This window comes from Manacus candei, unplaced genomic scaffold (genome assembly GCF_025592945.1).
Source record: "Manacus candei isolate 608988 ecotype Guabito, Panama unplaced genomic scaffold, ASM2559294v1 h1tg000028l, whole genome shotgun sequence".
NCBI classification, from domain to species: domain Eukaryota; kingdom Metazoa; phylum Chordata; class Aves; order Passeriformes; family Pipridae; genus Manacus; species Manacus candei.
In genome coordinates, this window is record NW_026138076.1 from 28,407,865 (window position 1) to 28,423,093 (window position 15,229).

General features: G+C 36.6%; 1 protein-coding gene across 2 annotated transcripts in view; it reads left to right on the top strand.

The window, feature by feature from the left end:
* Positions 1 to 15,229, top strand: part of TNKS (tankyrase) — a 137,940-nt gene that overhangs the window by 97,457 nt on the left and 25,254 nt on the right. For both annotated transcript variants that reach the window (XM_051790678.1, XM_051790677.1), the window contains 6 exons: positions 1,167 to 1,288; positions 3,770 to 3,861; positions 3,950 to 4,028; positions 12,176 to 12,347; positions 13,496 to 13,575; positions 14,522 to 14,667. In XM_051790678.1, coding sequence (XP_051646638.1) covers positions 1,167 to 1,288; positions 3,770 to 3,861; positions 3,950 to 4,028; positions 12,176 to 12,347; positions 13,496 to 13,575; positions 14,522 to 14,667 — 691 coding nt within the window. The remainder of the gene's footprint in view (positions 1 to 1,166; positions 1,289 to 3,769; positions 3,862 to 3,949; positions 4,029 to 12,175; positions 12,348 to 13,495; positions 13,576 to 14,521; positions 14,668 to 15,229) is intronic.

A 15,229-nucleotide genomic window follows, 5' to 3' on the forward strand; every position in this document is an offset into this window, starting at 1 on the left:
GAGTAATGGGGAAGGATTCATGTCCATTAATATCCACTGAAATTTGTATACAAATGTGACCGTTATGTCAAATTTGACAGTATCTTGATGGGACATCTTGTATTTTCATATGCCAAGTATCATGTTTATCATCTTCTTGAGTTGTTTGATTTTTGTACTTTGGGAATAAAATTACATTATATTTGTTATTTCAGGATTTATTTGTACTTGTGCTTTGAGTAGTGCTCTGTTTACAAAGAAATTTGAATTACATTTGAAATTAAAATTTAGAAGTTATTAATATTTATTTCTATGTATAAATCCACAAATACACAAGATGTTAAAAGAAAACTGGAAGAAAACCCCTCTTTAACAAGTTTAGTATTTCAAGCTTGCTTATGAAAGAAAAATACTGATATTTTTACTGAAATCAAGGTGTTTTTTTTTTCCTAGTTCCCAGGGTCAGACATCATTTTTGCTAACCTACCTTTCATATGTATATTTTAAGAGAAACACTCTCATTCCTTTTCACATTCAAAGTTATTTAAAACTAAACGAACTAGTTGCTGACCTAAACAAGATGTGAACATAACAAAATTACTTCTCTGTACTTGCAAAGACATATCTACTGTCAAAACCTGTCTCTCATCTTTATAGCAGACTGGCTTCAAATGCTTAACCAGTTAGCTTTCTTTAAGACCAATAGTTTAATATTTTATGTATGCATTGTTGTTATTGTTATTATTTATAATTTTATAAATTATGTCTATTTAGGCTCTACAGTAAATTTTTTGTCATTGTAGATACAATAGGGTTTTTGAAAAGTACTGTAATGCATTTTTTCTGAAGAATATGTCATAGCACTGTGCTTACTTGAACTCATACATAGGTAATTTAGAGGTCACATATGCATTTAATGTCAAGTGGTTGGAGGATAAGAGGGGGAAAAGCTATAAGGATTTTACTCAAGGAATCACTTCCCCTCCCCTTTAGACTGTCCCCTCTCCTTTAGAATGTCCCTTTCGTTTCAGCAAAACATGTTTTATGTTCTGTGTCCAGGTCAGCTACTACCTGAAGACATGCAGAAACACTCCTATTTCCTCATAATTGAGTATAGCTATCTGTCTCCTATAACATTTATAAATGTGACGTTGCTGAATATTAAATGCATCTTTTTCCTCTAACAGATGAATTCAAAGGACACTCTTTACTGCAAGCAGCCAGAGAGGCAGACCTAGCCAAAGTGAAAAAGACACTTGCTTTGGAGATCATTAATTTTAAGCAGCCGCAGTCTCATGAGACTGCACTGGTAAGATTATACAGTCAATTCATTTATTTTATGATAAATGTGGTGGTAGTTTGGCAGTCAAGGAGTTTTATTTCTACACTATGAAAATACATTCATCATCTGAGATTGAGGATTTGCCATCAAACACTTTATATATTGAAATAAAATCACTGTTACAGAAAAACACTATATAAATTATTTTATCACTTTTTTCTTCCTTCTAGTAGATTACAGAAGCCCTCCAGCCACTCCCCACCTTTTCTTTTTCCACTTCTCTTTCTTTTTTCCCCATCACCCTCTTTTTTTGTTGGTCAGTTGCTGTGTTTTTTCTGGGGTTAAATTCTGTCCTGCGGTCCAGTGTTTCCTTCATGTTTTATATGGACAAGCTTGGATTACAATTTTTCTTCATAGGATATGTAAACTTGTTCTGAAAGGGTCTTACAGGATTGGAATAATACTGACAATGCCACATTAGCTATGGAAACAGGAGTCTTTGAGACTTTCCTGGCAGTATCCTGCTCTTATTTCATTATTTGAAGAAGCAGTGGAGGCAAAGAACACAGCCAGTATCCCTGATGCAATGAAGATATTGAAGCTGAGTGGGACTGATGGTATTATTAAAACCACTATAGCTATGATACTTTATTCCAGTGGAACATTTTCTTCACAGTGGTAGATCTCAGCCGTAGGCTGATACAACTGCACATTTAGTGTTACAAACATTGTGATTGTGATCAGAACACTGTGTGTTGAGTACCAAGCATCCATATGTTTTGTTTCCTCTGTGGAGGACTCAGCATCCTAGCCTGAACTTAGAAGCAAGATAGAGAAGAGAGATTTATAGGCTGAATGTGAAAGCAGTATGAAATTTGCAATGACGTTATCCTTTTCTTCCTGAGTATATCAGCTGCTGCGTGACATCTCTTTAGCTGTGTAATGATCACTCCATAGCCCTGTGATGTTCTTTGCTCTTTTCCACCTGCTCATTCTGCAGAGACATCTGGACCAAACAGGATATTTTAGCTCTATTGATGTATTTGTTTCAGTATTCTGTAAGTGTTTGACTGTGATTTTTCCATTTTTGCTTCCTGTACTTGAGATTTCCAAGTGGTCTCCAGTCCAAGTGGAAGGCCTTATTTTCCAGGATCGGGTGACGTTAACTGAGCTATTCCTGCCCTAAGCATAATATTGTTTACCATGGGCCACTGGGGTGTGTGCCTTATTACCCCACAAAGGCCAAAACAAGTATTTGGGGTTTTTTCAGTATTGCTCTGAAGTTTGGCAGTATTTCACATTTTTGTGTGTTTTAGGGCTTGTTCATCATATTAGCAGGAAATATAGATAGGATATTATCTGCAAAGCCTTAAAAATGCTGCTACTCTTCAAAGCAAATGTTGATCTTTGTGTTTATTTACAAAGCTTGCCTATGCAAAACTTGGATGTGCCCTGCTGACCAACAGAAATGTGAAAGCTTGAGTGGAAGTTACTTCCTAATGAAGGATGAAACTGGGCAAAAGATGGTTATTGGTACTATTGCTGCTTATTAGCATTGGGTTTGGGGTTCTATCTCATTGTAAAGGCTGTTGTTTTGCTATTAGAAATTTAGAGAATTCTGTTCCAGGAGTCTCTCTGGTTTTTATGGGTTTTTATGGGTTACTGGTTTACAACATAGGTAAACATGTTAACCTAAACATCCAAAAGTTTCTCCTTTTTCTTATAGTCTGCTTTCTTGAGACATCCAAACTTGAAACAGGCATTTCTGGACTGATTTTAAAGCCTGCTGTTCAATCTTATCTGGAATCATGCTGGTAATTTCAGGCCTCAGCAATGCATTGATAGAGCCACTGTTGAGAAACAGTGGCAGATGCCAGCTGCATTTAGTAGAACAGTTACACCTAGCAGGGCACTGTGTGGGCTGTGTCCCACAAGGGCAGGTGTGAGCATTGAAAAGCCCTGTGTGAAAGGTCTGTCTTTCTCACAGCGTGTTAAAAAAGAGACTGTAAGAGAAATTTATTGCCTGTTTGCTTATTACATAATCTGTAGTTGGGTTTGTAACACAAATAGCCAAAAACAAGTTCAGGACACTTTGAAGTAGAAGGAACAAAGCAACATACAAGTCATGTCAATTTGACAAGAGCAGCAGAATCTTAAGGACTCTTTTGGAAGACCTCTGTAGAAAGTTAGGCTGTTTCAAACCGTTTGTCTTTACCTCCTTTGTGCATTTTGTCCAGATAGCTGGTTAATGTATTTGGGACCATAACACTTTTTTTGTAAGTGACAAATAGCTTTAAAATGAACTGTTTTTCTGAGTAGAATAATTTAGCATTGATCACTAGCTTGTATTTGTTCAGTATGTTAGGTTTCAGCAGAAATATGATGGATTCTGTTTGTAAATTTTGTCATCTGATTTTAGCAGCGTAATTAAGAGATGAAGTAATGTATCTTTAAGTTCTTTGTCATTGATGTAGTTGAAATATAATTTATATTTACTTTTTTTTGCAGCACTGTGCTGTGGCTGCTGTGCATCCCAAGCGGAAGCAAGTTACAGAACTATTGCTCAGGAAAGGAGCAAATGTTAATGAGAAAAACAAAGAGTACGTTTCTGAAATTTCTGCATTTTCCAAAAGACTCTGTCACACTAGGAGTGTAAAACTAATTTTTTTTTTTTTATTATTTCTCTAGCTTCATGACACCTTTACATGTTGCAGCTGAAAAAGCTCATAATGATGTCATGGAAGTTCTGCATAAACATGGAGCAAAGGTAAATATACTTACATGTATTTTATTTAAGGCAAAAGGCAAGAAGAAGGGTTATGTTGGTTAAATACCATGTTAGTTTTTATGATAGTTATTGCTTTTTATTCTGTATACCTTCTGCTTCTTGTGTTAACCTTGAAGAATGTTTATCTTAAATCAGTACAGGATCTTCAGGAAGTGCATTTGAAACTAGGTCTTCTCTCCAGATATCTGAATACAGGTTTTAGGAGTCTAGCTTACTAATTTTTAATGAATCTTGCTACTAATTTCTAATAAATGTGGTCATCTAGGTGCCTCTTGTTGCTTTATTTTGTTGGCTTTATCTTGTTGAAAATATCCAATGTCTGAGGTTGCTGACACCGAGTGTAGTAGTCTAATGCTGAGTATGCCTTAGCCCTTGCTTGCTTCTTATTCTCTCAGTGAGATCCTTTTGCTGTGCCCTTTAACTGTTGATAAGTGCTGACCGAAGTAATTTGTGAACTTACAGTGAAGCTTGTTTAGAAACACATGGTTCAGCAAATTATTACTTAAAGGCACAGAAAAGTATAACTTTATTTAGAATGTGGTTTAAGCATCTTTCAGAAGTATTTCAGAATGATATTTTTCCAAATTTCAGCAGCAAACTTGACGTTTATGGTAATGATATACTTAGCTACTTAATTTTCTCAGAAATTCTTCTTGGTGGATAATTTCTTTGCATGGGTTAAAATATAAATAATCTCCTTATTTTTGCTTTTAATAGGGCTCAGATTACTCTTTTTGAGCCTTCATTGTCATTCAGGAAGCTAGAAATAAAGAAATATACCTGTAATAACAAGCTAATGTCACTTTTGCTGTGATAGGACCGCAAGAGCAATGTAGTTGTATACATAGTTAATACTAAGTCTTTTTATTTTGAATCAGTGGGTTTTAATTTATAAGCCTGTATGAGATCTCACTGTCAGAGTTCAGTATCTGATTCACTTCCACAGTACATTAATGGCATCGTAAAATAGCTTGACAACAATACTATGGCATCACATTTGAGAATCCTGATGCAGTGGTAACTTCCCAAGAAAGCAGGGACAGAGATGTCACTTATAGTCATTAAAACTATTCATTATTATTTTCCCAGATTCACCCTTAGTAGCATATCTATGCACTGGAAGTGAAAAAAATTAATTTTGCCATATTTTGAATAGACACCTCATGGCTTTATGGATCTGATTTTGCACAGGAATTGAGTACTGATAGTATTTGGTCAGGCACTGAACTGGACATGCCAGAGTTTCAAATGTACTGATACCAACATACTATCTGCTTTGAAATACAAGTAGTTGGTGTGCGCTGAGGCTTTCTGGAAAGCCTGCTACTATACTTCAGGTATTTAAATTAGTGCTCCCCTGAAAATCTAGCTCAGTGTAGTCAGGTTAGGAGTAAGCTCAAAGATCCTTACTGGAAGGCCAAATTTTATTGGTTTTGTCAGTAGTGTGTTCTTTTGATAGCTTTTATATCCTGAAGTAGGATTTTCTGAATCATGATCTGTGAGTCACTTGTGGACTGAATGCTGGTGGTGAGTGGCCCACAGTTATCTACAGAATAATGCTGCGCTGTGTTCTGTTGTTTATTCCATCGACAGTATGCAAATAGAGGTGGTCATTAAACCTCATTCTTCATTCGTATCCTGTATCCTGTGTTATTCTGAGGATAGCCGCTCACATTTATGATCTAGCAAAGCACTTAAGTGCATGGCAGGAGACCAATTGAAGTTAATATTAAGTATATATTTCCATACTGCAATGGATCAGGTCCCTCTTTATCAGTGTCCAAAGTTTCTTAGCTGTAAAATGGTACATAATGCAACCATAATTTTTAATGAGAGATAGATCGTTAAGGTTTTATGAGGCACTTTGAAGTTCTCAGATGGGATATGCTCAAGAGTATTTATTAGTTAACTAGGCATATTTAATTACTCTAAAATGTTTGTCTTGCTTGGATATATCATTTGACCTCTTGCTTTCAAGATTGTGGACATGCAGTTCATCAGATACTTTTAACATTGATATTTCTTTGTTTCTAATTGTTGGGACATGGTAGCTTTAATCCCTGAAACGTGACACAGGTTTTTGATTTTTTTTTTTTTTAATTTATTGTGTTTCTGAAATTTTTTATTAATGTTTACTCTTTTTGTACCTTGAATTTTAGTTGCTTCATAAGATGTAACCAGATGTACTAAGCTGTTTGATCATGTTTAGTTGGTATTTTTTACAAGAGAGGGTTCTCACAGGCTGGTGGATCTAGTCCTACTGCCTTAACAGCTTCGAACAGCACTCTCCTGCATTTTAAATACATCTTTTCCATTTTGATGCTTCCTTTGGTGAGGTATTTGCAGTGAACAAACTGATTCTTCTAAGCCTTTGTTTTTGTAGGCTAAAAGCCTCTAACACTTAGTCATCCTTCATAAGGGAACATTGCCATTTCCTCTTTATGCTTATAACCCATTCTCTTTACTACCACCAGAAGAAATCTCGGAGCTCAGGCAACAAAAATGGAATTCATTCCCCCACTACCTTCCATGATGGCACTTCCATATCTCTGATGTAAATGCTGGACTGATGCATATTGGGATCATGTTTGCCTTTTTAGTAGACATAAGATAGTAATACTCAGATCCTTCCTATAATCTTGTAGTGCACAGAGAATCTGGATTTTTTTTTTTTTGCTAATTTTGTGTATTTGTACCCCTCAACACAATTCTCCTGTGCCAAGATCATTAATGCAAATAGTAGAATAAAATTGTCCCACAACCAACCACTGAGCAGCCTTCCCACTTTCAATACATTCAGTTCTTCAACCAATCCCTATTTTTTCCGTATAAAATATTTCACATGTGATCCCATATCAAATGCTTTCTGAAGTGTGTATGGATGGCAGCTACCATGTCTTTTTTTTTACTTTACAGTAATTTCTTCTCTCAAAGGAGAGGTACTATACAAGTCAGCTTTAATCTACCTTCTGGAAGTAACTACTTGTTATAGAGAGAGTAACAATTTGAAAAAGATGTATATTGGGGCTTCAAAGAACATGGAACTTTCTTCTTCTGAAATTCCATGCCAAAAGGCAGATAGCTGATCCACAAAATAACTAGTAATAGATTTAGGAGACAAAGTCATATCAAGTTCTGAAGATTGAAAATAATTTGCAATATTAGCAATAGAGAGGAAATTCTGCTGTTTCCTTGAGGAGCAGCTGAGTCAGACAGCAAAAGTGGGCTAAAGTGAAGTATGCATGTTTGCTTAGTCTTTTCTTGTTCTGCAAAAAGGGCTGTAGCATGGCAAAGACTGCTTTAGGGAATTTTTTGGGGATGAACAAGAGATGGTTCCTGGTCTTGGAGCTGGATTTAATTTTATCATTGTGTACATTTGCTGTTTGAAGTATGTTAGATGATAATAAACAGTGAAAGACTGCTTGAAAAACATGTGCTTGTTCTAAGAACGTTAGCACTGGCAAGAATTAACCTAAAGTCGCAACTTGCTTATTTTGGTGTGTGGTGCTGGCCCTTACTGACAGCATAAACTAGGTTTGTAATTTGAACTGTGAAGAAGTCCTTGGTGCATCTCCCTTGCACATCAGCGTGTTATTGCTAAGCAATACACGTGCCCTGAAAGATATTTTCATTAGCTTGTTACTTGAGTTTGCAGAAGTTGACTGTCAGTTGTACATCTAAAGCACAAGTAAGAAACCTTGGTATTTCTTAGAATTTTCTTCAAGAATGTTGATCATAAATATCTGTGGTTTTAACTGTCATATCCAGTTTTTACTTGCTTGCCTGAACTGCAGTGTCAGACAGCATTTCACATCACAGCTTATTTGATGTTGAATATCCTCAAAGTACCATATGAAAAATAAAAGCAGAGCATATTTAAAGAATCCTCAAACATAAACAATTTTTATTAGAACGATGAGCAAATCTTCAAATGCCACAATTTTGTCTTTGAAGATGATCAAAATCCTTTGTTTAAAAAGAAAATAATTTGAAGGTGGTGAGCTGGTAAAAAAGTGAGTTTTATCCTGTTTTGTTGTATTGCTAGATAGTTGAATATTTTTTACAACTAACTCCTTGTCCGAATTTACAGATCCATGGGAAATTTAATATGTTTGGAAAGACATTGAGCTTTGTAGTAGTGCAGAAGAACGGAATTAGAGTTTTCCTGAATCAGAATGACTGTTGGAAAGAAAAACCTTTATGCATGCAAGTTCACTGCTATCTTGGGCAAGTGTGGAGATGTCATGAATGCTCTTTAACTGTGATACACCTCTAAAGGATACTGTTGAAACCATTCTTCTGCAAGAGAAAATGAACATTTCTAAGGTCATATCAGAGAGATAGTGTCCCTATTCATGATGGTAGCAGAAATGACTTCATTCTGCTCTGCTGGGAGGATCTTGCTTTATGGATCTTTGCATAATACAGATGTTTCTGTGCATTGGAGTAGCATGTTGTCAACGTTTCTTGATCATGGATTTGAAAATGCTCACCATCTGTCTAGACCAACACAACAAACTGAAATGGTTTTGAATAACCGTGTTGTATAATACATTCGCATCCAACATTTCAGGTAGAGATACGATTTTCTCCGTAAACAGTAAACACTGAAAAATTAAATTTCCTTTCATAAAGTAGGTTCTGGACTATGACAGTTAACATTATGTGAAGAACTGTGTGATCTATTGTGATTGAGTGGTTCAGCTTTTCTCACTGCTGAGACACGCAAACATCCTGACATTAATCTTAAGCTTTTATGCAGAAGAGGCAGTTGTGGAACATCTGACTGGATCATGTAAGAGCTTTCAGAGTGAAACTGACCCTTTTTTTACTGCTTTTTTTCCTGCTGACAGAGCTTAAAATTGTCACCAGTGCCTCTTCACTCCTGTCATGTTTATTGTTAGCAATGCACAAAGACACAAGATGTACTGCAACTTGTCTTCAGAATTAATGCACCAGGAGAGCAGTTGGAAGACTTGCACTGCAGGGAAGGATACTCTGATACTGGAACTGTTGTCTGAGCGCAGGTTTCACATGTGATTTTTAGAGTGTACATCTTCTAGAAAGATCTCACAGAGAAACTTGCAGTGCTTGGAAGCTGTTGCTTTTTGTGCTGCTGTAGTATCAAGGAGTAGGAGGATATTTAGGGCATTTGATATTGACAGAAAGCTGATATGATTATGAAGTCTTGCAAAAAATGTTTCCTGAACAGGTCCCAGCTGTTGAGCTGCCACAAGTGCCTGGCAGCCAAGGGAATATTGCTATAACTGTGTATATTGCTCCAAGAGAGCAGCAGTGGGGGGGAAGGGGAAATCTCTGCAGTGTCTGATGGTACATGACCATTTCCATTTCTCTACTGTGTCTATTCAGGATGGGGAAAAGGAAATGAAGGGGATGAAAGGAAAGAACAGAAGGAAGTCTACATTGGGAAATACTGTATAGGACAGTATCCTTCTGTGAAAAGCCTTACTTAAAAACTCTTAATTTGATAACTGCATTCTGTGTTTATGTTGTGTTTTGAGCAGTGGAATGACTTCTTTCATGCTAAAAGGTGAAGAAATCAGATTGAAAGCCAGTGAGTGTCCTCTGGAATAAAAGCTGTCAAACCTGTCATTTTTAACTCCTTGCAGAAAACTTCTCTGTAAAATAATTCAGAACTGCAAGCCTTCTAATTTCAGACTGCCTATAAAGGGGACCAAATGAATATTTATCATTTTTTGATAAGTGCAGCTGGAACAATCTACCTTCCCAGTGCACAAATAAGGCAGTACGCCTTGGATATTTTATATTTTGTCAAATAGGGCTTAAACATTAGCTCTGAATTTGAAGAGGCATATGTTTTTAGACCTGGTATCAAACACTGGTTAACCCAAGCATATACTGTACCAGGTTTGGTTTTTATGAGACTTTAATCTCAGTTTTGTATTTCAATTTGTAGTGCTCAAGATGATTTTCATTTGGAAATAAATCCCGTTGCTTCCAGCCTTATTGGAGTACATTCTTTGGTTGGTTTTAGACAAGTGTTGTATTATTGGTGAGAGAAGACCTGCCCCAAAGTGAACACATTCCCAGTGAAATTTCCCTGCAAAGCATTATTCTGCTTCTGAGGGTAGAGAGCAGCTGCATTTGGTGCATGCATCCCTCTGTCAGCTGCAGCCCTTTTTGTCTCAGAAGCAAACAGGTATTTCTTCAAATGGCTGACATTCTTCTGCCACTAGAATTGATTGTTTGCAAAGATAATGATTTGGAAGTGAAAGGAGACCTGGATAAGACATGTGAGATGATGGCTCTGATGACTGTGACAGTGTTCTTTTCAAATGAATATTAACATTTTTTCCAGGGACTTAGTCAGTATCAAGTTCTGCAGTGTGAATGCCTTGCTACTGTTGCTCTTACAGTTTGTTCAGTACAGGCATGTTTAACACAGGAATTCAGTGTTAAAGAAGACATTACTTATGATTTTCTTTCTTGGATGAACAGTGTTATCAGCTACTTCCAGAATTCACAAGTCTCATTTCATTCTGCCTCTACCATACTAAATGTGTGTAGCCCCAGACCTCTGCTTTTCTCTGGGCCCTTCTCATTGCTGAAAGGTATCCAGTGTCCTGAAGTAGATGAGTATCCTCATCTAAACAAAATGATGGATTTGGGACATTCAGCATCTATTTAATATTCATGATAGCAGTAAGTTTTTTATTTGAAACAAAACTTTTAGGGCAATCCCATTAGAGTGGCATGAGCTGAGCACAGTTAGAAGAAAGCAGAACTGTTCTCCTGTCCATCTTCCTGTAAGAGAGGTTTGTGATCTGAGACATTTTTGCTTCATCAGTCTGTAAAATAGTTTCAGACTATATTGAATCATGCTTCTCTTTATTCAGTTGGTTGTTCTTTGTGCTTTCCTGTGGCTTGATATTGTAGTATTGCAGGTATTTTACTTATTTTTTTTACCCTATTTGGTAGTAGAGCTTTACATAGTTACTCCTCTAATTAAATTTCATTTAGTTATAGAACATGTGTCTTACCCAAGGCGTTTTTTCATTTGTTTTTGTGGAAATGTAGTAGGGTTTGCATACTGCATTTTAGGTGATAAATAGCAAGCAAAACCTTTGTTTGCTGCCACCACAAAGATTTTGAGAAGGTAGAAGGGTGGGGTTTTTACAGGACAAAGTCTATTATGCATGCAGTTCACAGCCTGCAATCTGTAGGCTTGGAAACAGATAACAGGTTCTGAGTTGCTTGCAGAGAATATAGAGTAGTTCTGTATTTCATACAGTGGTAAAAAAGCTGTTGGGCATTAGCATTTAAATTTGTAATGAATTGCTGCTAGGTACAGAGTATCTTCTCAAAAGGTTATTTTTATGGGGGTGTTTTCCGCTTTTTAAAGCTCTCTATTATTCTTTGCCTTTTTTTAGTAGTGTACCAGTGGAGATGCTTCTAGTTATTTAGGTACTCTTTTAGATCTTGACAGATAGATATGTTTCCATTATCTCATACTCTTTGAAAGCAATACTCCATTTTACCTGTTTATGCAATCCTGTATTGAGTAGAATTATATCCAGTTATACTTAACATTTCTGTAAAGGTACAAAAAACGAGGAGGAAATGGACTGTTGTATCCAAGTTTTTTCCCCCACCCTTCATAGAATTCCTAGTTTGACATCTTTGTTTGGCATTAATTCTTGGTAGTGTGTAATGTTGAGTTAATTCTCCTTCTGAGAATGAGAGATGGTAATTTCCTTAAAGCTGGAAGATCTTTGAATTGTTTGGTAAACTATTTACATCCTTCTCCTCTTTTGTGATAGTTTTGCTTTTCTTACAAAAGGTCGACTTCATTGAATTTTTCAAAAGCTTGATCACTACTTTAAGTATGGTTTTGGGGATCCTATGTTGTCTGCTAGCTCTGCAAACAAATAACCTCTGTTGTTAAAAGACACGAAAATATCTATGGTAAATTATTTTTCTTTAGGAGTGTTTTCCTGTTTTGTCATTTGGTTTTGTTTAATTTCAGTGCAGAGGAATTGAAAGATAAATTTGTCTGCTAGAAAATTCTTCTTATTAAGGACAGGGACAGGTGCAGGCTTTTAATTATAGCAGTGTTTTATTTTATATTGCTGCTGATTTTTCAGATGAATGCACTGGACACACTTGGTCAAACAGCGTTGCACAGGGCTGCATTAGCAGGTCACTTGCAAACCTGCCGGCTGTTGCTGAGTTACGGCTCTGATCCTTCCATCATCTCTTTACAAGGCTTCACAGCAGCACAGATGGGAAATGAAGCAGTGCAACAGATTCTAAGTGGTGGGTAAAAATAAAGGATTGTGTATTTGAACTTCGGTTTCTCCCTTTACAGCTTTGGATCTTATTTCTTTTTCAATGTAAGAGACTTGCAGTAGTTTTCTCATCTATCCCTGTGTGATACTTGTCAGAAAATAAAAATACGTAAATAAAGAGCACTGATCAGTTCAATGATTTTGTGCAAATTGGGAAGAAAATAAACCTCTTGTAGATTTAGAGCATGCTACTATACAGGGAGCTTGCAGGAAGGCACATGTAGGGAGTTTTGGGGCTTTTTTGGTAGCAAGTTCCAGGGCAACTGGAATATCGCTGAGCATGTGGGAAACCTTCTTCCCTTCACTGGCCTCCCTGTTAGGTACTCTATACTTTAGCAGTCAGAAGTAGAGTGTTACAGGCAGCAAAATTCTGATATTTGCTAAGCTGTTTGGACTTTTACTTCAAATCCCTCTCTTGTCTAGCAGAGAAAGATTTTGTTGTTAAAGTGCTTAGATAACAAACTGCATAGATAACAATTTATTTATATCTTGCATTGAAGAAGTGAATGAATGTTTAAAGAGGGTGCCACTGTTTTTCCTGTAAGTGCTTAAGGGTTTGCATCCTCTTACGCATGTTACATTTGAATTTTCGCAAGTACAGAGAAGAATAATTGCATCAGTAGGAACTACAGAGGAAGTAACTCACCTTACAGTGAGATGTGCAGGTAGTCAAGGAAAGGCACATATCTAGATAGATGAGAAGATTTGTGGTAGCTAGAAACTCCATTTCCTCCAATGTTTTCAACGTTATTGCTTTAAAACAGGACAAAAAAAAAAAGGCATTTTACAGCAGTACAAGGAAGGACTGTTTTGAAGTGTACCCACTCTTGAGATGTAGCTGGTTACACAGATAGCATTACCAGTTTAAAATGTGCACATGAATGTATGTATGTGGATTGAGAGAGAAGAATGTCAGCTCTAGAGTCGAAAACTTACTGGTTTACACTGAAACTAAGACTCCTTATTCAGCTTTTTTGTTGAACATCACAACCCCAATTGCATTTTTACAGATTACAACAAACCAACTCTATCCCGCAATTTTGGAAAATATGTTGAGCACAAGTTAATATAACTTAATTATCCTAAGTAATCCTAAACATCTTTTTCCCTGTGTAGAAAGTACACCTGTGCGCACATCAGATGTGGATTATCGGTTGTTAGAAGCATCTAAAGCTGGAGACTTGGAAACTGTGAAGGTAGGTTTGAGCAATTCATAGTAATTTTCCACTTTGCATCACTGTGCAAGGCTTGTGGAAGCCTGTGTTATGAGAGTTGTGGAAGTAATGCCCAGTGAAAGGTACATCATAAAAAATACTGAGGTGTGTTTCTCTTGAGTTTTTGGTTGCTCATTTTACCAGTCCTTCACACAGCCTTTGATGGACTGAGATGTAACCGTAATTTTTTGAAGTGAACCCTGTGATTTGCAGAATCAGTTTAGTAGAAACAAACCTCAAGTGCGTGATTGAATCAGAAGGCAAGCAAACACTATTAACAGGTAGCAGACTTCTTATTTTATGCCATCCTTTATCTGAAGGTGAAGGATCAGGCCATGGACTCCCAACATCATAGGAAGGTTTGATCTTGTCTTTCATACTTGGTGTGTGGGCAAAACGGCCTGCATATAGACTGTTCTGCATACATTCCCGCTTTGAGCTTCAACGTGATATATATTAATATTCAAACAGCAGCAGTTTTGTGCACCAGCAGCTCCTCTGACTGCTAAGCTCAATATTTCTAGATTTCTGAAGGCAGCATGGGCTGAAAATGGTAACATATCTGGAAAAAATTACATGGCCTTGAAACTGGTACTTGATGTAGAGGTTCATCCTTTCTAATACCTTAGGAACTTCTTCATACTGCTTCCATCATTTAAGTCTTGTTTGTTATAGAGGTACTTTCAGCCATAAATTTAGAGCAGTTATTTTTTTAACTTTATCTAAGTGCAAACAAATTTCCTGATACTTAACTTCTGAAAATTTGTATATAATAATATATGGTTTGGGGTCTTTGGAGGTGGTAGTTCAGGCTTTTTCTTTTGGGTTTGTTTGTTTGGTGTTTTGTTGTTTTTGGTTGGTTTTGTGGAGTTTTTCTATTTGTTTGGTTTAGTTCTGTACTAGATTTTGGCTATTTTTGTCTTTGCAGCAACTTTGCAGCCCTCAGAATGTGAATTGTAGAGATCTGGAAGGTCGTCATTCAACGCCACTGCATTTTGCTGCAGGATATAACCGCGTATCAGTGGTGGAGTATCTGTTGCACCATGGAGCAGATGTGCATGCCAAAGATAAAGGGTACATTGAATTCCATGAGATGCTGTTTTCTATTAGTGGGAGACTTATATCCTGCATATTAATTTGGCTCAGGTCTCAGTAACCATCATGTTTTTCTCTTGAAAATTTTTCTCTTTCCTTTCTTCATGTTCTACTTTGTTCCTATGCTGTAGGGAGATTTACAGACCATTAAGGCATACTTTGCTTTTTGGCAAAGCCGTCATCAAGTACATGATGCTTCTCCCTTTTGCTCATTTTGGAGACTTTGTTGTGCTTAAAAGCAGCCTTTAACTTGTTTTAGGTGATCTAAAATTAGTTTTGAGTAGAATGAGGTAAAATACTAGGGTTATCTCTGGTCATTTTCCTAATTCTATTAGTTAGCTTTTATTATTAAGTTATTTATTGAGTTAATATTCAGTTAAATTATATGAACCATTTACAGGTTTTTGCATTAATTGCAAAGCAGTCATGTAGAATAGCATGATTATGTTTGATCTTTCACTCCAATATATTAGTTCAGGGTGGGGGATAACTAATTTCCCATACTGAATTTTCAGACTCTTCCTGAAAGAAATGTTTGAGC